Below are 23,697 nucleotides of genomic sequence, written 5' to 3'. Positions count from 1 at the left end.
ACCACAAGGTCCCTCAGTTCTGTTCCAGGCTTCAGGCCCACGGCAGACTGGCGTCGGATGCCTTCCTCCTGGATTGGGGGGAAGGTCTGCTGTATGCTTATCCTCCCATTCCTCTGGTGGGGAAGACTTTGTTGAAACTCAAGCAAGACCGAGGCACCATGATTCTGATTGCTCCCTTTTGGCCGCGTCAGATCTGGTTCCCTCTTCTTCTGGAGTTATCCTCCGAAGAACCGTGGAGATTGGAGTGTTTTCCGACCCTCATCACGCAGGACGAAGGGGCTCTTCTGCATCCCAACCTCCAGTCCCTGGCTCTCACGGCCTGGATGTTGAGGGCGTAGACTTTGCCTCTCTGGGTCTGCCAGAGGGTGTCTCCCGCATCTTGCTTGCTTCCAGGAAAGACTCCACTAAGAGAAGTTACTTCTTTCATTGGAGGAGGTTTGCCGTCTGGTGTGACAGCAAGGCCCTAGATCCTCGCTCTTGTCCTACACAGACCCTGCTTGAATACCTTCTCCACTTGTCTGAGTCTGGTCTGAAGACCAACTCCGTAAGGGTTCACCTTAGTGCAATCAGTGCATACCATTACCAAGTGGAAGGTAAGCCGATCTCAGGACAGCCTTTAGTTGTTCGCTTCATGAGAGGTTTGCTTTTGTCAAAGCCCCCTGTCAAGCCTCCTACAGTGTCATGGGATCTCAATGTCGTTCTCACCCAGCTGATGAAACCTCCTTTCGAGCCACTGAATTCCTGCCATCCGAAGTACTTGACCTGGAAGGTCATTTTCTTGGTGGCAGTTACCTCGGCTCGTAGAGTCAGTGAGCTTCAGGCCCTGGTAGCCCAGGCCCCTTACACCAAATTTCATCACAACAGAGTAGTCCTCCGCACTCACCCTAAGTTTCTGCCAAAGGTTGTGTCGGAGTTCCATCTGAACCAGTCAATTGTCTTGCCAACATTCTTTCCCCGTCCTCATTCCTGCCCTGCTGAACGTCAGCTGCACACATTGGACTGCAAGAGAGCATTGGCCTTCTATCTGGAGCGGACACAGCCCCACAGACAGTCCGCCCAATTGTTTGTTTCTTTTGATCCCAACAAGAGGGGAGTGGCTGTAGGGAAACGCACCATATCCAATTGGCTAGCAGATTGCATTTCCTTCACTTACGCCCAGGCTGGGCTGGCTCTTGAGGGTCATGTCACGGCTCATAATGTTAGAGCCATGGCAGCGTCGGTAGCCCACTTGAAGTCAGCCACCATGGAGGAAATTTGCAAAGCTGCGACGTGGTCATCTGTCCACACATTCACATCTCATTACTGCCTGCAGCAGGATACCCGACGTGACAGTCGGTTCGGGCAGTCAGTTCTTCAGAACCTGTTTGGGCTTTAGGATCCAACTCCACCCCCCGAGGGCCCTGTTTGTTCTGTTCCAGGCTACACTCTCAGTTAGTTGGTAAATTTTTTAGGTCAATCTCAGTTATGTCCTCGCCGTTGCGAGGCCCAATTGACCAATGTTGTTGTTTTGAGTGAGCCTGGGGGCTAGGGATACCCCATCAGTGAGAACAAGCAGCCTGCTTGTCCTCGGAGAAAGCGAATGCTACATACCTGTAGAAGGTATTCTCCGAGGACAGCAGGCTGATTGTTCTCACCAACCCGCCCGCCTCCCCTTTGGAGTTGTGTCTTCCCTTGAACTGTATTGTCTTGCTACATACTGGACTGGCCGGCTCGAGCCGGTTTCGGGCGGGAAGACGGCCGCGCATGCGCGGTGCGCGCGGGCGCGCGAGGGCTAGCAAAGGACTTTGCTAGTGAAGTTTCCGATTGGAGGGGCTGCCGTGGACGTCACCCATCAGTGAGAACAATCAGCCTGCTGTCCTCGGAGAATACCTTCTACAGGTATGTAGCATTCGCTATATATATATACCATGATCTGTTCCATATATGTTATGTTCCATGTATGCTACCATGTACAGTGGTGGAAATAAGTATTTGATCCCTTGCTGATTTTGTAAGTTTGCCCACTGACAAAGACATGAGCAGCCCATAATTGAAGGGTAGGTTATTGGTAACAGTGAGAGATAGCACATCACAAATTAAATCCGGAAAATCACATTGTGGAAAGTATATGAATTTATTTGCATTCTGCAGAGGGAAATAAGTATTTGATCCCCCACCAACCAGTAAGAGATCTGGCCCCTACAGACCAGGTAGATGCTCCAAATCAACTCGTTACCTGCATGACAGACAGCTGTCGGCAATGGTCACCTGTATGAAAGACACCTGTCCACAGACTCAGTGAATCAGTCAGACTCTAACCTCTACAAAATGGCCAAGAGCAAGGAGCTGTCTAAGGATGTCAGGGACAAGATCATACACCTGCACAAGGCTGGAATGGGCTACAAAACCATCAGTAAGACGCTGGGCGAGAAGGAGACAACTGTTGGTGCCATAGTAAGAAAATGGAAGAAGTACAAAATGACTGTCAATCGACAAAGATCTGGGGCTCCACGCAAAATCTCACCTCGTGGGGTATCCTTGATCATGAGGAAGGTTAGAAATCAGCCTACAACTACAAGGGGGGAACTTGTCAATGATCTCAAGGCAGCTGGGACCACTGTCACCACGAAAACCATTGGTAACACATTACGACATAACGGATTGCAATCCTGCAGTGCCCGCAAGGTCCCCCTGCTCCGGAAGGCACATGTGACGGCCCGTCTGAAGTTTGCCAGTGAACACCTGGATGATGCCGAGAGTGATTGGGAGAAGGTGCTGTGGTCAGATGAGACAAAAATTGAGCTCTTTGGCATGAACTCAACTCGCCGTGTTTGGAGGAAGAGAAATGCTGCCTATGACCCAAAGAACACCGTCCCCACTGTCAAGCATGGAGGTGGAAATGTTATGTTTTGGGGGTGTTTCTCTGCTAAGGGCACAGGACTACTTCACCGCATCAATGGGAGAATGGATGGGGCCATGTACCGTACAATTCTGAGTGACAACCTCCTTCCCTCCGCCAGGGCCTTAAAAATGGGTCGTGGCTGGGTCTTCCAGCACGACAATGACCCAAAACATACAGCCAAGGCAACAAAGGAGTGGCTCAGGAAGAAGCACATTAGGGTCATGGAGTGGCCTAGCCAGTCACCAGACCTTAATCCCATTGAAAACTTATGGAGGGAGCTGAAGCTGCGAGTTGCCAAGCGACAGCCCAGAACTCTTAATGATTTAGAGATGATCTGCAAAGAGGAGTGGACCAAAATTCCTCCTGACATGTGTGCAAACCTCATCATCAACTACAGAAGACGTCTGACCGCTGTGCTTGCCAACAAGGGTTTTGCCACCAAGTATTAGGTCTTGTTTGCCAGAGGGATTAAATACTTATTTCCCTCTGCAGAATGCAAATAAATTCATATACTTTCCACAATGTGATTTTCCGGATTTAATTTGTGATGTGCTATCTCTCACTGTTACCAATAACCTACCCTTCAATTATGGGCTGCTCATGTCTTTGTCAGTGGGCAAACTTACAAAATCAGCAAGGGATCAAATACTTATTTCCACCACTGTATGTATGCACCTTAACACATTACCATTTGTAAATCTGTTACCTGGAAATGGCAACCGCCATTATGGCAAATGTAAGCCACATTGAGTCTGCAAATTGGTGGCAAAATGTGGGATACAAATGCTACAAATAAATAAAAATAAAAAACAAAGGAGATCCAAGAAAGGAAATCAGGAGTATAATACAGAAGAAAAATATTAAATAGCGTGTCTTTCCCCACTACCTGAATGAGTACACACCAATACCAAAAAGCTTACTATCTGAAGCAAAACCCCAGTAATATATCTCATGACGATCCTGGATGACCTCCAGCCTGGAGCAACCTTTTCTTATTATCAATGAAACTCTGAAATTGTGAGGTTTAAAAAAAACCCCACCTATGAGAATCGCCAGTAACAACGCATTTATGAGGGAATCTAATGAACACCTGCATTCCCAACATACGTGCCTCCTGGGCTGTAGCTAAGAATCTCTTCCTTCTCTCTTTTGTTATTCTGTACAAATCAGGAAATACCCACAATTTCTGTCCTAGAAACAAAGCAGACTGATTATGACAGTACAAAGTCAAAATTCTAACTTTGTCTCGCTCAAAACACAAATGCCACCAATAAGGTAGCTTTATTGGTCTCTCTTTCCAGGGGTCTCCTGTCCATTTGCCATTTTTATTGGGAACGGTGCTATTTAACATATTTATAAATGATCTGGAAAATGGAACGACGAGTGAGGTGATTACATTTGCAGATGACACAAAACTATTCAAAGTTGTCAAAACATATGTGGATTGTGAAAATTGCAGAAAGACCTTAGGAAATTGGAAGACAGGGCATCCAAATGGCAGAGGAAATTTAATGTGGACAAATGCAAAGTGATGCACATTGGGAAGAATAATCTGAATCATAGTTATCTAATTCTAGGGTCCATCTTAGGAATCAGCACTCAAGAAAAAAATTTAGGTGTCATTGTAGACATTACGCTGAAATCTTCTGGCCAGCGTGCAACAGCGGCCAAAAAAGCAAACAGGATGCTAGGAATTATTAGGAAAGGATGGTAAATAAGACCAGGAATATAATAATGCCTCTCTATTGCTCCGTGGTGTGACCTCACCTTGAGTATTGCATTCAGTTCTGGTCACTGTATCTAAACAAACAAAAAAAAAAGATGTAGCGGAATTAGAACAAGTTCAAAAAAGAGCAACCAAAATGATAAAGGGGATGGAACTCCTCCTATATAAGGAAAGGCTAAAGAGGTTATGGCTCTTCAGCTTGGAAAAGAGACGGCTGAGGGAGGATATGATTGAGGTCTACGAAATCTTGAGTGATGTAGAATGGGTAGAAGTGAATCGATTTTTCACTCTTTCAAAAAAGTACAAAGACCAGGGGACACTTGTTGAAATTACATGGAAATACTTTTAAAACAAATAGGAGGAAATATTTTTTTAACTTAAACAATAGTTAAGCTCTGGAATTCTTAGCCGGAGGATGTGGTAACAGTGGTTAGCGTATCTGGGTTTAAAAAGGGTTTGGACAAGTTCCTGTAGGAAAAGTCCATAGTCTGTTATTGAGATGGACATGGAGGAAGCCACTGCTTGCCCCAGAATTGGTAGCATGGATTGTTGCTACTCTTTGAGATTTTGTATGGAATCTTGTTATTATTTAGGATTCCAAAAGCTTGCTATTCTTTGGGGTTCTACATGGAATGTTGCTACGCTTTGAGATTCTGCATCGAATCTTGTTACTCTTTAGGATTCCAGAATCTTGCTATTCTTTGGGGTTCTATATGGAATGTTGCTACTCTTTGAGATTCTGCATGGAATCTTGTTACTCTTTAGGATTCCAGAATCTTGCTATTCTTTGGGGTTCTACATGGAATTTTGCTACTCTTTGAGATTCTGCATGGAATCTTGTTACTCTTTAGGATTCCAGAATCTTGCTGTTCTTTGGGGTTCTATATGGAATGTTGCTACTCTTTGAGATTCTGCATGGAATCTTGTTACTCTTTAGGATCCCAGAATCTTGCTATTCTTTGGGGTTCTACATGGAATGTTGCTACTCTTTGAGATTCTGCATGGAATCTTGTTACTCTTTAGGATTCCAGAATCTTGCTATTCTTTGAGGTTCTACATGGAATGTTGCTACTAATTGGGTTTCTGACCCAGTATGGCTGTTCTTATGTTCATCCAAAGATTTTTCCAGAATGACTGATACAATGAGACTATCGTTGGAAATTTCAGCTTCCTTGTTTGTTTGCTTGACCAGATCTCACGAACAAGAAATAGCACTTTGCAACAGGAGGGTGCAAATGGGATCTTTAACACCCCTACAAAGTAATTCTTCAGAGCGTCCCTAGTTAATTGGAAAGACACTTTGGGGAAGTTTACAGATCTCAAATTGAGAGTTGTCTGTTTATTTTCCATCACTTTCAATCTCCTTTGTGAGGATGACCTATCTTGTAGAACCACATTAAGCAGACTAGCATTTTGTTCTACTGTCTGTTCCAATTTCTCCACGTTTTCCCGTATTTTGATAATTCTACCCTCCTGTTGTCCTTTATTCACTTCCAGCTTATTAGAAATTGCAGCAATCTCCTCTGAAGTTTTCGTTACTGAGGTATCCAGCCATACTAGGTCAACCCAGATAGCGTCAAGAGTTACAGCCGGCGGCTTAATCAGCAGGGCCAAAACGCTGCCCCTATTTGAAAGAGCGTTAACAGTCTGGGACAGATGATCTAATCCCACGGATGACACAGAACCAGTTATTAACAGATAGAGCCTCCCCACTGTTACTGGGAACTCCAACGCTAAAACCAGCGAGCTTCCTGCAACACTGGAATCCAGCTCAAGTGGCGTACAACCCATCCGCTCCTCAGCAATCAGGGTGGCGTCTTGCGTCTTCTCTCGGCTGCAGGTCAGCAGGGGAGGTGGGCTCCATGCATCTGGGTTCAAAGAGCACTCCAAAAGTTGATGAACCAAAGCCTCCTCTGCTAGCGGTTCTTGCCCTGGAGTCGCTCTTGAGGGGGGGGGGAAGCGGTGAATGATGTAATTAAAAGCTGCTTGCCTTCGGGGGGGGGGGGGGGATGTTTAGGAGGCTCGGCTGGAGGAGTAGCCTAGTGGTTAGTGCAGTGGACTTTGATCCTGGGGAACCGATTCCCACTGCAGCTCCTTGTGACTCGGGGCAAGTCACTTAACCCTCCATTGCCCCAGGTACAAATAAGGACCTGTTTATACTATGTAAACTGCTTTGAATGTAGAAAGGTGGTATATCAAGTGCCATTAACAAGATTCCAGGCACAATCTCAAAGAGTAGCAACATTCCATGTAGAACCCCAAAGAATAGCAAGATTCCGGAATCCCAAGGAGTGGAAGAGTAGCCTAGTGGTTGCTACTATTTGACATTCTACAGGGAATGTTGCTAGTGGAGGAGTAGCCTAGTGGTTAGTGCAGTGGACTTTGATCCTGGGGAACTGAGTTCGATTCCCACTGCAGCTCCTTGTGACTCTGGGCAAGTCACTTAACCCTCCATTGCCCCTGGTACAAAATAAGTACCTGAATATATGTAAACCGCTTTGAATGTAGTTGCAAAAACCTCAGAAAGACGGTGTATCAAGTCCCATTTCCCTTCCCTTCCCTTATCTTCCCCCTCCATTTCGGCGCCGTCTCTTAGGTAAACAAGCAGTCAAATAGAAGGAAAAAGTTTAAAATGAGAAGGTCCTATGCTGCCTTACTTGTCTTTCCAGGCGGCAGCCATCTTGGATCTCTCCAGTGTTGCACTTTATGTAGAATCTAGCTTCTTGGGGTTTCCTGTTCAGTTTTTGTATGACTATTTCTGTGTCTAATTGGGATCCTTTGCTCTGCATACTTGTTTTACCAGTAGGTAGCGTATTGGGGTTCTTGATCCTGGAGTTATATTTGCAGTTCTGCCATTTCTTAGATAGGGTCGGTGCTATGTGAGTCCTGACTCTTACTGTCGTTTTGGGCTGGCAGGTTTGCTCTAGGCACTGAATGTGCTTTTTCATGTTAGTGTTACTTTATAATGTGTCTGACAGTGAAGGGAGCCTGGCTAATATCCAATTATGTGTTTAACAGGTTCATCCTGGTGGGGGCTGGGAACTGTGCTTTAGTAGATTAAAATCTTGAAGGGGAATTCGTTAGGCCTCAGCCCTGATTCTTTTAAGTATAAGGCAGTTCCTCTACGTGCTGCGTATAGGCACTGTCTGTCTTTCTCCGACCTCCAATTTCCCAGGCCCTCCTTCAGCCTGATCTCAGCTGATTATAGGAGAGTGGCTTGGTGGGTAGGCACATCTTTAACTTGCGCCTCCTGCTTCTACCATCTCTTCTGCCTCATTCAGAGCTCTTCGAAACACACAGTGCTCTGAAGAAATGTTTGGCCCGCCAGGCTGGCCATGCGTTGGAGCTGCCGTCTCCTGGGATTGAATTATTATTATTATTTGTTACATTTGTATCCCACATTTTCCCACATTTTTTCAGGCTCAATGTGGCTTACATATTAAAGTTAACGGCGTTAGCCGGTTCCGGTCTGAACAAATACAAGGGATGAGTGAATACAAGGTGATATTATGGTAGATAAGGTACATGTATGGTTGATAATTGAGGGAACTTAGAGGGAGGAAGAGTCAGGTAATGTCCATTACGGTCTTTGGTTATATTGAGGCATATTTTCAAAGCACTTTGGGAGGCTAAGTTCCATAGGTTTCTATGGAACTTTGGGAGGCTAAGTGCTTTGAAAATGAGCCTCATTGTGTCGCAGGTGTCCAGGTATTTTTTTATGTTGGGTTGGTGGGCTATGCTCTTCTGAACAGGACTGTCTTTAGTGCTTTCCGGAAATTTAGGTGGTCTAGCGTCATTTTTACTGTTTTTGGCAGTGCGTTCCATAGTTGTGCGCTTAAGTAGGAAAAGTTAGATGCATAGGTGGATTTGTATTTGAATGGCTGTGTGGGTAGGGAGGGCACAGAATCAAACATTTGGTCCCCAGGAGCTGTAAACCTCAGTGTGCCTCTGTCACTGAATGTAGTCATGTGACTTTCTCTGGACCTCTCCCCTCCAGAAATGATCGGGAAGACTCTGGAAAGCATCCCTGGCAGGGGACCTGAATTATGAGACCATTTGATCACACGTTTACATCTGGGTTATCTCTGATGCTTTTCTGCAGCCAATCATTTACCAGGTGTTTTCTCTTTTTCTTCTCAGATGCCACCAAATGGATGACTTTGGACCTGCCAAGAACCTCATGACCATGTGTTTCACCTATTACTATATTGGTAAGAACTTGTGCTTGTATTAACACTCTGTGTTGGCAGGTCTGGTACAGATAGGAACTAACCAGGAGACTCTTACTGACAGTTTAAAGATGCGTCTAAGTTACAATTTCACATCCTTATTATTAAGTTTATTGTTGAGGGTTTTCCATTGTATTTTTGACTTGACATGTTTCCTCTCACTCCTTTGGGCTTCCAGTTCTGTCAGAACCAGCCTGCAGTAGGCTACAAGCCCCTAAGTAGATAAAAGGCAACCCAGTCAGAAGAAACAAGGCTAAGTAAGGACAAAGGAAGGAAGCAAGCACCAGTATGGCGACCACAGTGCTTTATTGAAACACAACACAGACCCGACACGGCCACGTTTCAGCAAAATACCTGCATCTGAAGCACATTGTCGTGTTTTCATATGTTTCAGGTTCCTTTTTTATTTGATATACTGCCATAGGCGGTTGTTATTTGATGTTGAAACATTCACATTTAATGTGGCAATGTACCCCTGATGCAAGCGTTTGCTAAAACGTGGCCGCGTCGGTTCTGTGTTGTGTTTCGATAAAGCAACGTGATCGCCATACTGGTGCTTGCTTCTTTTGTTCCAACGTACCCACTGGACTATCTTTTATCTACCGCTGGTGGTTGCTTTGCCTCTCTCTACTTGGACCTACAGGCCCAGACACCTTCATAATCTTCCCTGGGCCACCCATTGCAGTTCTGGTCCTTGTCCAGGAGCCTCAGGGAGTGACTCCCTCTGAAATCTGGTAAATGTACACCCGAGTTCCAGCCAACAGGCATCACCATCGAGGTTCTCTACCCACACCCATCCAGTTAGACTATCAATGACATGCTTTGATGTCCCCATGCATACCTCCGACCCACCCCCATCTCCCACCCTGTCAGACTGTCATAGTAATGCTTGGATGTTTCACTCATATATACTATCAGCTACCACATTTGCTTATTTCCGATCTGACGAAGAAGGGCAACCTTCGAAAGCTAATCAAGAAATGTATTAAGTTATGTCCAATAAAAAAGGTATCATCTTATTTTCTTTTCCATGTTTTATTTTGTTTGATTTCTATTGATAACCTTTAAGAGTGGACTAACACGGCTTCCCCAGTCTTGGGCTAGGCCCAGATAGTAAAAGACAGACCCAGCAATCATACCCAGGTCTTTCACACAGCACTGCTTCTGAGCCACCCAACTCCCCCACCCCCTCTCCGTCCATTTAGATTCTGACATCTATTATTAGTTAAGCTGCATTGACAGCTGTGAAATGCCAGTAGCCTTAGGTCAGTTTCCATCTCTATCCTCTGGCAGTAAAGATGGAGCCAACCAGCCTTTAGCATCCCTTCAGAGAAAATAATAACTATTTTTCAGCTCCTGACACATTTCGCTCTGATGCAATTGACTATGTAATATGCTTTTTTGGCACCTTGTGCCTTCAAGTCCTTCCTCCTGTTATGTTTCTTCCATCCCCTTTGCTTGGAGCCTTGTCTAGTGTTATAAGGAGAGTGTGGCATCACTTGGGTCAGTCCTGGTTCTGCTGCGTTGCATGCACAGATTCCTGGAGTGTATATTTTAAGGGTCTTCGATGTTAGCTTCAGAACATTTAGTACAAGAACAGTGCTGGGCAGACTTCTACGGTCTGTGCCCTGAGAAAGGCAAGGACAAATCAAACTCAGGTATAAAGTATCACATACCATGTAAAATGAGTTTATCTTGTTGGGCAGACTGGATGGACCGTACAGGTCTTTATCTGCCGTCATTTACTTTGTTACTATGTTACTAAGTCAGTGTCGTGACAATAGATTACATTTTTAAACATGTAGAAAAGAATTCTTTTGGGGTTTTTTTCTTGTTTTGACTTTTGTTGTGGAGAACGCAAAGTATTTGAATTATATGCTCTTCTATTGTAAACTCTAACCCCCTCTCCCCCCCCCCCAAAAGAAAAGGTTAATGAAATTTTTTTTCAGTTGTGTTCTGATCAGATACATTCACTTAATGGTCAGCAGAGCAGTGAACGTCCTTGCCGTCTGCTGACTGTAACTGTTCCTTGCAGGGAAAACGCACACCCCACCTGCAGAGTCTAAGCCCAAGCTGGTGGGGACAGGCAGCATCGACGCCTACCTGAAGTCTGCCAACAGCTGGCTGGCGGAGAAGAAAGACATCGCAGAGCGACTGCTGAAGAACACGTCAACCAAAACAGAAAATGTGAAGGGTTTCTTCGGTGGGCTGGAGACCAAGCTGAAAGGGCCACTGGCCAGGAAGAGCGAGTTAGTACCAGGGATGTGTGCATGCATGTGTGTGTGTTAGGAAGGAGTTTAAAGCTTCGATTGTAAAATCATTTGTGTCCCTTTCTGTCATTTTGATTGCATTTCTTATTCTTATCCCAAAGATCTTAGGATTTGATTAGTAGATCAGCCCAAACCAGCCGGGACTTTCTGCCACTGTTATGCTCTGATTCACATTTACATTCAAAATACTGGGAGGTCTTCAATTATTTGCATAAACCTGAAAGAAAATCCAGGTTGTTAAAAATATATGTACATTTGAATAAGGATTAAGCGCTGATTCTCTCATTTTCTAAGTAAATGTGAGTCAAATGTTAACAGAAGTGAGCGTGGATTTCTTCAGGGCTGGAGGACATAAGTAGAACAGGGGGGGGGGGGGGGGAGATGTTTAGCTTTAGTGTGGCTCCTGCAGTCATGGGTGGGCTGTCTTTGGGCATCTGGTTATAACCATAGCTTTTATTTGTTTTAGGGATGGTGAAAACCAGTTGAAAGACCAACCTGGTAAGCTTCTCCTGTTGCCCCCTGTGTTGTGTTTTTGATGGGCTCTCCCTTGGTTTGCCTGAAATCCTAGATCTGCTCAAAGTCTTTCTGGGAGTCTGGCTGGCTTTGCCCTGTGCTGTAATGAAGCACTGAGAGCACAGTGCCCAGCGCCAGTGCTAGACATGATGGGGCACAGGGCAGATGCTAGGGAGAGGGCCCCAAAGCTTGCTTACAGGTTTGGGGCCCCCCAGTATCATGGGGGCCCAGGGCAATTGCCCTGTTTACCTACCCCTAACGCTGGCCTTGACAAGGCCGCTGTGGTAAAAGTCAACCACTATGCTCAACATTCACACATTCATGCACATGCAGGCAGCAGGGTTGCCATATAAAAAAAAAATTCCCACACAAAACCGCCCAAAACCCGGCCAAAAACCGCACACACCCCACCCCCGACCTCATCAACCCCGCCCCTTCCGTCATCACCCCCACCCCCGACATCATCAACCCCACCCCTTCCGTCATCACCCCCGCCCCTGCCGTCATCAGCCCCGCCCCCACCGTCATCGCCCCGCCCAATACGTCAACAAACCCCGCCCAAAACGTCACAAACCCCGCCTCTGTCGCCATTAGCCCCACCCCCCGCCGGCCGAAAAACCGCCCCAAAACCCGCACAGAAAAAACAAAACGAGCCCAAAAAACTGCAACCCGCCGCGGGCAAAAGTTTCCCGCGGCGGGTTGCGGAAAACCGCCCAATTGGGCGGGGAAAACCGCCCATCTGGCAACCCTGGCAGGCAGGCAGACCAAACTGTTGTAGACTGTGATGAGTCTGAACTGCCCAAACATCATACTGGGTTGATGATCTGTGTCTGGTGCGCAGCCTCCACTTCCTGCAGCTTCCAGTGCTCCAGAGATATCTGCTGTTCAGCACTGTACAGGCTGGACCCTCCTCACCATCTGAGGTCCCCTGAAATAGAGGGCAAGAAGTGATGTGATAGCAGGCACGTCCCTGCAGCCGCTCATCACGTGTGTGAATGACAGCTTCCTGCTTACCATCCCTGTTTTTTCATGAATGGCATGCTAGCTCTGTGTACCTTCTTCCCTGCATCTTCCCAAACCCTTACACCTCACTTCTGTTTTCCTTAGTGACAGCACAGAGTCCGAAGGACAAGCGAGGGGAGAAGATTTATCTTTACATGCACCTGAAGCAGCAGCCGATCTGGTAATGCTGGTCCTCACTTCATCTGCACGAGCCGGAAACAGACTACAGCTAGCCGGGATTTGGGAGAGAGGGGCTTGTTTATTTTGAACTGAGACATCCGTTGTTGGTCCCTCTAACAGCCTGCTGGAATGACTCGCTGTATGGAACAGCCTGCGTCTGAATTCTGTACAACTAAAAAAATCAGTGCACGGGAGGGACCAGAAGCCAATGCAGTAATTCTGCAGTTTGCCTGTAGGGGGCTCATTTCTGCTGCAGAGTTTGTGGGGAGGGGGGATGTATATGGGATGTTCTGCACGATCAGCAGTTGCTTAGAGCCTGAGCTGACACGTTGCCCAGCTCAGAGACTCAGGACCAGATGATCAAAAGTCCCGCGCTGTTCCGAAGGCATAATCTGGCGCCCCCCCAACCTGACCCCTCCACTCCCTGACAAAAGAGAGGGCTGGACCCACCTGGTGGTCTAGCGGCCCTGAACCCCTCCCCCTCGGTCCCTTCAGATGACGGAGGAGGGAGTGGTAGTACTCCTTTCTTCCAGCACCATTTCCAAAATGGCAGCGCCCTGCCCAGTGCATCCCAGGGAAGCTCCGCCCAGCGCATCCCAGGATGCACAGGGCAGGGCGCCACCATTTTGGAGGCGGCGCTGGAAGGAGGAGGGAGTTATACTCCCTCCTCCGTTATCAGAAGGTATGGTGGGAGGGGGTCAGAGCTGCTAGATTACCGGAGGGTAGGGGGGTCGGGTGGCTCCCCATTCCTCCCCAATGCTTTGTAAACCCTAACACCATCTCCAAACTGGCTTAGGGTTTAAAGTGGTAGCAGCACCCTTGTTTGACGCACTGCCTGCTGAGCATTGGGGAGGATATACAGATGTCCCTGTTTAGCATGCATTTGTATTCTATTAGCGTTCAGAGCCGGGAAGCGCGTTGTTACATGCTGTCGCTGGCTCTGATCCTGGGGCACAGCCTGTAGCGCCCTGTTTGCTTTTGATCATCTGGTCCTCAGGAAGGCATTGAGTAGAGATTTGGTCTGTAGTATTTATCTGTTTCCAGGTTGTCCTCACTGAGATATTTGATTGTTTTCTTGGCCTTATAAAATCAGGTCACTCCAGCCCCCCCATCCCCCTCCCCAAGTTCATTCAGATTTGTGTCACAGATTGTTGTGTGTCACATGATCCATGGCCCACATATTTCACATGCTCTTGGTGACCCCCGAGAAGTAGAATCCCAGGTTGGCTATTCAGATTCACTTCCTGGAAAGAAACGGCCCGTTTAATCTCAGGGAGCTCAAAGCACATTGTGATGTCAGTGAGCATTTTCAAAGCTGCCCTGCCATTGGTTAATAGTCATAACCATATGCAAAGTTCTGTACCAAAGGAGGAAACCAGGCATCCTCAAATGTTCCTGAATCTCCTTGTTTCTTCCTGCTTTTAGTGCCCTGGGGTTTATTTACCACATTTTTGAAGAAATTCACCCAAGGCAGTGTACAGCAGAAGACAGTATTCAAATAACAGCACACATGTTCTTGTATTTCTGGTGTACACACCCCTCCATGTGTTTATGGGACAAAGAACAGTAAAGCCCTGGGTCCAGGCAGGGCTGTCGAGAGATTTGGCCGGGCCTGGGGCAAGGCCGCCTCTGGGGCCCCGCCTCCCCCCCCCCCCCCCCCCCCGAGGTCGCCGCCGCTCCCCTCCTCCGTCCGCCACCGGGCCGGGCCCCCTGCATTGAAATCACAGCGCCTCTCACCTCTCTGTGAAAGCGCGCTGCAGGCAGCAGATCGCCTCCCTTCGGCCCTCCTTGTGTCCCGCCCTCATGGAAGTTACGTCAGACGAGGGTGGGACACAGGGAGGGAAGGAGGCCCGAAGGGAGGCGTTCTGCTGCCCTGTTGCCTGCAGCACTTTCACACGGAGGTGAGAGGCGCTGTGATTTCAATGCAGGGGGCCCGGCCCGGTGGCAGACGGTCGACGACGGAGGGCAGGTGGGACTGCGGCGCCGGGCCCGGGGAATTTTGTCCCCCCTGCCCCCCCCCCCCCCCCCCCTTGGTGGCTATGGGTCCAGGTTTGTGATTGAGAAGTCTTTTGAAAGCAGGTTTTACAGAGGATATGACTGGTTTTTTTCAGGCACAGTCTGAGGTTCTGGAATGCGGCTTTCTTCGATGCTGTGCACTGCGAGAGGAGAAAGAGGTCCCCTACGACAAGGTAGGCAGACGGGCAAAGGCCTGACGTAGCACACAGACAAAAACCTGTTCTCTTCACAAAGCACCAAAGGAGAAAAGATTGCAGCAAAGAATTATCACATGAGGGTTTTATTTTGTACTGATGAAGGTTATCAATAGAAATCAAACAAAATAAAACATGGAAAAGAAAATAAGATGATACCTTTTTTATTGGACATAACTTAATACATTTCTTGATTAGCTTTCGAAGGTTGCCCTTCTTCCTCAGATCGGAAATAAGCAAATGTGCTAGCTGACAGTGTATATAAGTGAAAACATTCAAGCATTACTATGACAGTCTGACAGGGTGGGAGGAGGGGGGTGGGTAGGAAGTATGCATGGGGACATCAAAGCATATCATTGATATTCTAACAGGATGGGTGTGGATAGGTGAGGGGTGGGGTGATCAGCAGAGACATACAGCTTTATGGTTTATAATGGGCTAGGAACCCCAGATCCTTGTTAAGTCCTTTCTGTTGGGTGTTAAAATATTCAATCATTCTGACTTCAAAGGTCTTACGTTCTTGCATGGTTTTAAAGTTACCTTTCAGTATTCTTACTGTGAAATCACTGGTACAGTGTCCTGGTTCTGTGAAGTGCTGTCCCACAGGGGTGGGGGCCCTACTGGCTGTATTGTTCATGTGATGTCTATGTAAATTGAATCTTGTCTTAAGCATCTGGCCTGTTTCTCCAATATAGCATCCTTCGTACCAGTGATTTCACAGTGAGAATCCTCAAAGGTAACTTTAAAACCCATACAAGAACGTAAGACCTTTGAAGTCAGAATGATTGAATATTTTAACACCCAACAGAAAGGACTTAACAAGGATCTGGGGTTCCTAGCCCATTATAAACCATAAAGCTGTATGTCTCTGTTGATCACCCCACCCCTCATCTATCCACACCCATCCTGTTAGAATATCAATGATATGCTTTGATGTCCCCATGCATACCTCCGACCCACCCCCATCCTCCCACCCTGTCAGTCTGTCATAGTAATGCTTGAATGTTTTCACTTATATACACTGTCAGCTAGCACATTTGCTTATTTCCGATCTGAGGAAGAAGGGCAACCTTCGGAAGCTAATCAAGAAATGTATTAAGTTATGTCCAATAAAAAAGGTATCATCTTATTTTCTTTTCCTTGTTTTATCTTGTTTGATTTCTATTGATAACCTTAAGAGTGGACTAACACGGCTACCACACTCCTCTACGTACTGATGAAGGAAATTTGTTGTTATGATTAGCAAAAGTTATCAGGATTTCAACTACTACTTAACATGCTGTAGCATCATCAGAGCTGTCTTCTTGCCTCCCCCTCAGTTCCTAATCGCAGCCAGCTGTGTGGCTGGTTTTAGCAGGATACAAAAGCAATATGCCTCCTGCAAGGAGAATGCAAGCTTTGATAGAAAGGGCGGCCTGTTGAGAATGGACCTGGGTCTGCACGGGGACTCGAACCGTGTAAAGATTTGCACAGAAACGCCTGTTCTGTACAAAGAAGACAATTCAGTAACTGGTTTCCAAAAATAACAAGAAAGCTCTTCTTTCCGTGTCTAACGAATTCGTATACCCATAACCCATTGCACCCCTCCCAAGTCCTGTTCTCATTTCTACATCTGCACTAAAACAGCAAAACTCTGACTCACAAGGTCTGAAGCAAATTGCTTGTAACCTTTCAAAGAGTATAAGAACAATTTGATACGTTTAATTAACTGGTTTAAAGCAGTATGAGATGTTAACACTTTAATTGTGGATTGCGTAAGCCGTGAAATTAGCAGGAGCAAGTGTGTCACCCTGGTGTGCTATGAGTGTCCTTCAGAAATTAATCGCATGCACGTTGGGGCCATGGCCACCCTGCTACCACTGCTGCTGCAATTCCATTCCAAGGTTCTGTGCTGCGTTTTCAGCTCCTGGGAACACGTTCAACATATTTGAGATGTTAAGACAATTCCTGGGAGCTCCCCGTAGTGATCAGTTTGAGCAGTCCAGAGGGTCCCCTGCTGTCCTCACCTGAGTCTTACAGCAGGAAAAGTGGGTGATGGACCACAGGTTCCAGAGACGAGAGAGACCATCTTAAGTTGAAAAAAATGTTATTGATATAAGACTTAATAAATCCAAGAAGACAGGAGGAGCCTCCATGGAAAGTCAAAGCAAAACAGCAAAAGTAGAGGCTGACAAATGCGCAAACCAATAGGGAGATAATCTCAAAAAACAGTTTATTCAGAATATTCATATCAATATCAAGGTCCTTGATATTGATATGAATATTCTGAATAAACTGTTTTTTGAGATTATCTCCCTATTGGTTTGCGCATTGATATAAGACTTGACATAATGCCACAAGGCCCTGCTTCAGGAGTCTTAATTTAAAAATATAATGAACTTCAGAGTTCCAGATGTGAAGTACTTCCAGGTAGATCAGATAAAGTGGTCTTGAAAAAGACCTTTGGTGGTGAACAATGCGTGCCACTTTTTCCTGCTATCTGCGTATCCTCGTGGGACCATAGAGTTTTCCGCTCCTGCGGATTTTTGTTGGACACTCACCTGAGTCTTGCCAGTAGCGCTTGACAGCAGGGCACAAGAATATCTATATAATATTTACAGTAGACGTATAACTGGTATAGCTGGAAAATATACAAAGCAGATCGTTGAGAAACCAAAATGTATTTTATTAGTGTAAACCAATTGAAATATGTATACAATAGCCCGACACAGGCCGTGTTTCGCCCAACTGACAGATTACAGGAAGTACTTCCAGACCGAAATGCAAGTTTAAACAGTTGTAGGATTCAGTACCCCACTACCAAATGCATCCGAGTTGCAGAAAATCAGATGGCATGTGTGAGTGTGGCAGATTTTAGTTTAACGTGGTATCGCAGACAGGGCCTGTCAGCCACCAGTTTGCCAATATGGACCCAGTTGATTTCTAGGATGTAACTAGCCTTTTGGTACCAACGTGGCAGCCTGTGGTCGTTAGATTGAACTACTTATTATGGAAGTCTTAATTCTGATGTGGTGGGTGTAGAAATTGGTACATAGGTCCTTCTCCCAGGATGCACTAATCCTACGGTCCCAACCATGTGAAAGTATTTTGTTGGTGTGCTTCTGAAGGGCGTGTCTGTACGAAGAGTAACAGTACAGCCGTCAGCCCTTGGGGAAGGTTTGGGAACATGCTTTTAACTTTCTCTCAGTCTATGATGATATCTGTCCTTTATCTGTGTTTTCTCTTCTCATTCATAATAACCTTGCCCTGACTTCTAACATTTAACTTTTGTTCACCCTGTTTCTGCTGCCACTCCAGAGGGAACGATGGAGAGGAAGAGGAAAGGTCTGTCCGGCTGCCTTTCTTTTTAATGTTTTACAGTACATATACTTATTGCTGGGAGTGGAGGAGTGGCCTAGTGGTTAGGGTGGTGGACTTTGGTCCTGGGGAACTGAGGAACTGAGTTCGATTCCCGGCACAGGCAGCTCCTTGTGACTCTGGGCAAGTCACTTAACCCTCCATTGCCCCATGTAAGCCGCATTGAGCCTGCCATGAGTGGGAAAGCGCAGGGTACAAATGTAACAAAAATAAAATAGATACTATTGGAGATTCTACATGGAATGTTGCTATTCCACTAGCAACATTCCATGTAGAAGGCTGCGCAGGCTTCTGTTTCTGCGAGTCTGACGTACGTGCAGGACGTCAGACTCACAGAAGCAGAAGCCTGCACAGCCACATTGGTGATCTGCAAGGGCCGACTTCTACATGGAATGTTGCTAGTGGAATAGCAACATTCCATGTAGAATCTCAAATAGTAGCAACAGTGGAGGAGTGGCCTAGTGGTTAGGGTGGTGGACCTTGGTCCTGAGGAACTGAGTTCGATTCCCACTTCAGGCACAGGCAGCTCCTTGTGACTCTGGGTAAGTCACTTAACCCTCCATTGCCCCATGTAAGCCGCATTGAGCCTGCCATGAGTGGGAAAGCGCAGGGTACAAATCTAACAAAAAAAAAAGCCAAAATGGTGGGTTTTCCCCTGGTGCAAACACGGTTTGTCTCTCTGATATTTGAGATCAGGATTGCGGATTCACCCAGGTGTAGAGCAGGGGCATCCTCAAGCTGGGCAGACGTCACTCAAGGAACAAGAATGGGGAGAGTAACGTCAGTCTTTATTATTATTCTGAAACCTCAGCCCCAAAGGGTTTGGGGCCAGCTCTTGAAAGGCCCAAGTGTGACTGCAGCGTGAGACTAAACCTTCCTTCTCCGGTCTTCCGGCTTCAGCGGGTTGATAGGATAGTCGTGGACACAGCAGATGGGAAAAGTGGATGAAACAGCCTTAATCCCAAACCTTGCCTTACCTGGAAACGTTGCTGATTTAAAGGGAGTTTTCTTCTTATAGGCGGGTCCTGCATAGAGGATGTTGGGTTTCTTCATTACTGGACATTGTGTTAATTTTAATTCTAACCTCCGAGTCTCTTTCTCAGCATAACATGCGTTTCTCAAAGCTGGTCTGTCTGCTGTCCAGTCCCTTATCAGAATCATTTTATCCTGAGCAATTTTTGGATAGTAATACACCCTTCTAATAAAAGGGGCTTAATGTGCGTGCGTAATATGGCTGGAGAAGTTTTTTAAGTAAATGAGTGGGAATCGATTGGCTTTAAAGAGGATGAAAGCTGTATTTTGGAGTACTGGAAGTTGCTTTGATGCCTCGTATGCATAGGAAGGACTTCTGGATATTTTTCTTACTACTCACGTTCTCTGTTTTGCATTAATAGATTGTTCCTGTATTTGAATAACAGGACTGGGGGTTCAAGAAGTAAACAGAGAAATACTACTACTACTACGTAACATTTCTAGAGCGCTACTAGGGTTACGCAGCGCTGTACAATTTAACAAAGAGAGACAGTCCCTGCTCAAAGAGCTTACAATCTAATAGACAAGTGAACGGTCGGTCCGATAGGGGCAGTCAAATTGGGGCAGTCTGGATTCACTGAATGGTAAGGGTTAGGTGCCAAACGCAGCATTGAAGAGGTGGGCTTTAAGCAAAGACTAATCATTCCTCTTTTGTAAATGACTGAAGTGCACTTGGCAGGTCCAGGCTGACTACATACTGGGGCACCCTCTGCACTGTCCTATTCAGTCTGGAATTAAGTCCCAGTCTGGTTTTCTTTTCCTCTTTCTCTTATTCTCTGGCCTTCACCTGCACTTTTCTTGCTGAGTCCCTCCTTTTTAAACTCTTAGCCTGAACCAGTGGCTTAGCTACGTGGGGCCTGGGCCCCCGTAGATTTCGTCCTGGACCCCCCTCCCGACCCCTCCCCCCCCGCAAACCCTCCCCCACCGCTTACCTTCGCTTTTGCTGGCGGGGGACCCCAATCCCCGCCAGCCGATATCCTCTTCGTCCAGCAGTCAGTGCAAAAAAGTCTTCGTTCTGTTGCATGCTGACGTCCTGCACGTTGTACGTGCAGGACGTCAGCATGCAACAGAACGAAGACTTTTTTGCACTGACTGCAGGACAAAGAGGATGTCGGCTGGCGGGGATTGGGGTCCCCCACCAGCAAAAGCGAAGGTAGGCAGCAGCGGGGGAGGGTTTGTGGCGGGAGGGGGGGTCGAGAGGGCGGGAGGTCATGAAAGGTGGCGGCGGGTCGGCAATGGGGGGAGTCGGCAATGGCGGGGGGGGGCTAAAATGTGCCCCCTCACCTCGGGCTCTGGACCCCCCTCCCACCGAAGTCTGGCTACGCCCCTGGTCTGAACTGAGATCTAGAGAATGACACGGGGATGGGGACCCACAGTAACCGCAGGGATGGGGGCGGGGACAGATTGGACGGGGCGGAGATGGGGACAGAGCCCCCGGGGATGGGGCAGGGATGGGGACAGAGCCCACAACGACGGGGACAAACTTTGTTCACTTTGCAAAGTCCAGCTGATGAGAGCGTATTGTCTCACAATTGTAATTTCATCCATGGGCTACTCAAGGCACCTCCAAACTATATTGAAGCATTCCTCACAATCGGACATAGCTGCACCAGCTTCAGTATTCTTGCTTAGCAGTTTCTCTTCTCTTCATGAAACCTGTCACAGTTACAGCATTTCGCAAAACGTCGTCAGGGGTTCAGCTGAAAATAATTACACTCTTCTTACAAACTGCATAAACAGCGTGTGCTTCCCAGGGCTGGGAGAAAATTACATTCAAAGGAGACAGACGCCATTAGACGCCATTTTCTTCCAGCCCCGGGAAGCACACGCTGGAGTTTGTAAAGTGATGCTATGAGAATATAGTGACTGGAAGTTTTTGGTGACGGATATTAAATGAAGGCGGAGCTTGGGATTTTCATCTTTTATATGGACAAATTACAATCTAGATTTTCTCATAGAGCTTAATAAGCATATAACTGTATTTGTCTCATGAAGTGGTGTGTAAAACTCCGGGGATAAAGGGATGGTGTTATGCTAAAGATTTATATTTTTATGTATGAATGAGAGGAGTGCGTATTTAAGATTGTGAGAAGAAATTTAATTGTAAAAAGTATTTTCAATAAAGTGAATTTTGTAAAGACAAAACAGCAAATAGCTACTATGAATATTCATTGTAGGTAGCCTGACCAGCTGCATGTGTTCCGAGCACTGGCTTGAGAACCTCTGCAATAAAGCATGAAGGAATATTACCTTCATCTCACTCGTATGAGAGACTAGAATATCTGCAGGTCCAAGTGCTGCAAACCTAACGCAACATTGTTGTCTAACATTTGATCAGTAAAAGGCAGGACTTTACAAAGTTCTGTTTGGTCTTCCATACCTGCTGCAGGAGAGAGGTAGGGTCCTTGGGTGTGCTAGGTATAGGATGTGAAAGGAGCACGCTATAGTATCTGAGATGGGGTGAAGATACTTGGCACAGCTGGCTTTAAAAGGGGGGTTGGCCAAATTGTTGGAGGAAAAGGCCATAAACAATTTAGCCAACCTGGGAAAGCCATCACTTATCCCCTGGAGTCAATATCGAAGAATTGATCTACTCTGGGATCTGCTGGGTCATTGTGACCTGGATTGGCCTCTGTTGGAGACAGGTTGCTGGGCTCTGCGGACCCTTAATTTGACAGCATGGTGTGTGCTGTGTTCTTAAGACAATAGAGTCTTCAGCTTTGAGAAGAGACGGCTGAGGGGAGATATGGTCTATAAAACACTGAGTAGGGTGGAACAGATAGAGGTGAATCGGTTGTTTACTCTTTCTATAAATACTAGGACTAGGGGGCACACAATGAAGCTACTAAGTAGTAAATTTAAAACAAACCAGAGAAAATATTTCTTCACTCAATGAGTAATTAAACTCTGGAATTTGTTGCCAGAGAATGTGGTAAAAGCAGTTAGCTTAGCAGGGTTTAAAAAAAGGTTTGGCTAATTTCCTAAAAGAAAAGTCCATAAGCCATTATTAAGATGGACTTGGGAAAATCCACTGCTTATTTCTAGGATAAGCAGCATAAAATCTGTTTTATTGTTCTGGGATCTTGCCAGGTACTTGTGACCTGGATTGACCACTGTTGGAAAACAGGATGCTGGGCTTGATGGAGCTTCAGTCTGTCCCAGTGTGGCAACTCTTATGTTCTTTTGTTAGACACCCTACAGAGACCCCATTCCCAGTGCACCAAAAAAGCAGTGCATTTAACACAGTTCTCAAACTAGACCCTCAGTGACTGAGTTCTCTTGGTAGGCACTTTATGGTGGTATATGAAAGGCAAAACCTAAATGCTGAAAAGAATAGCATAGTGTGATGATACAGCTCTGTGTAAAAGGAATCAAACTGAGCAGCAGGGGCGTAGCCAGACTTCGGCGGGAGGGGGATCCAGAGCCCCCCCCCCCCCCCCCGCTGTCACCATTGCCGACCCTGCTGCCACCACCAACAACAACAACTTTGCCCCCCCTGCCGACGACCCTCTCGACCCCCCCCCCCCCCCCCCCACTGCCAACCCTCCGCCACCATCGCCTGCCTTTGCTGCTGGGGGACCCCAACCCCCGCCAGCCGAGGTCCTCTTCTTCCGGCGCAAGGCTTCGTTTTGTTTCTGTGAGTCTGTGCAGGACGTCAGACTCACAGAAACAGAACGAAGCCTTGCGCTGGAAAAAGAGGACCTCAGCTGGCGGGGGTTGGGGTTCCCCGCCAGCAAAGGCAGGCGACTGCAGCGGCGGGGGAGGGTTGGCGGCGGGAGGGGGGCCGAAAGGATCGTCAGCAGGGGGGATCCAGGGCCAAATCTACGGGGGGGCCCAGGCCCCCGTGGCCCCACTTAGCTACGCCACTGCTGAGCAGGTCCTGTTTCTACAACACTGCATGCATGGAAATGCTTTCTCTAAGAAAATAAGACTAGAGTTTGGAAAGGAGAACTACATCTCCCTGCTTGCATGGTAGAAGGTGGACTGGCCTAGGGTGGTCTCCTTTCCTCCACCCCCCACCCATGACATAGACCTGTGTGCTGCCAAAGAAAACTTCCTGTACATAAGATCCTACAGGGTGTAGAAGTGTAAGAAATCCAGAGCAACACAATGTGTGTGTATAAAATACACTGCTTACTCAATGCATGTGAACTTGCAGGTTTGGGAGGCTCACTTCCTGGGAGCCAGAATGCCTCCATTTTCAAACGTGAAACGTTCAGAGGATAGTACTCTTATCTGGAGATTCCTCACTACCTGTGTCTACACATGGCCTCCCAGGGCTTCCGTAGGATTCGTG

At 46.8% G+C, this 23,697-nt stretch overlaps 1 protein-coding gene across 3 annotated transcripts in view; it reads left to right on the top strand.

Moving 5' to 3' along the window:
- The window catches only part of KIAA0513 (KIAA0513 ortholog), a 183,909-nt gene that overhangs the window by 141,571 nt on the left and 18,641 nt on the right, over window positions 1-23,697 (top strand). For all 3 annotated transcript variants that reach the window (XM_030204555.1, XM_030204557.1, XM_030204556.1), the window contains exons 5-9: window positions 8,748-8,818; window positions 10,872-11,085; window positions 11,573-11,604; window positions 12,727-12,802; window positions 14,913-14,990. In XM_030204555.1, coding sequence (XP_030060415.1) covers window positions 8,748-8,818; window positions 10,872-11,085; window positions 11,573-11,604; window positions 12,727-12,802; window positions 14,913-14,990 — 471 coding nt within the window. The remainder of the gene's footprint in view (window positions 1-8,747; window positions 8,819-10,871; window positions 11,086-11,572; window positions 11,605-12,726; window positions 12,803-14,912; window positions 14,991-23,697) is intronic.

This window comes from Microcaecilia unicolor, chromosome 5 (assembly GCF_901765095.1).
Source record: "Microcaecilia unicolor chromosome 5, aMicUni1.1, whole genome shotgun sequence".
In the NCBI taxonomy this organism is placed as follows: Eukaryota; Metazoa; Chordata; class Amphibia; order Gymnophiona; family Siphonopidae; genus Microcaecilia; species Microcaecilia unicolor.
Note: the sequence above shows the minus strand (reverse complement) of the source record. Positions and strands in the feature narration are given on the sequence as shown.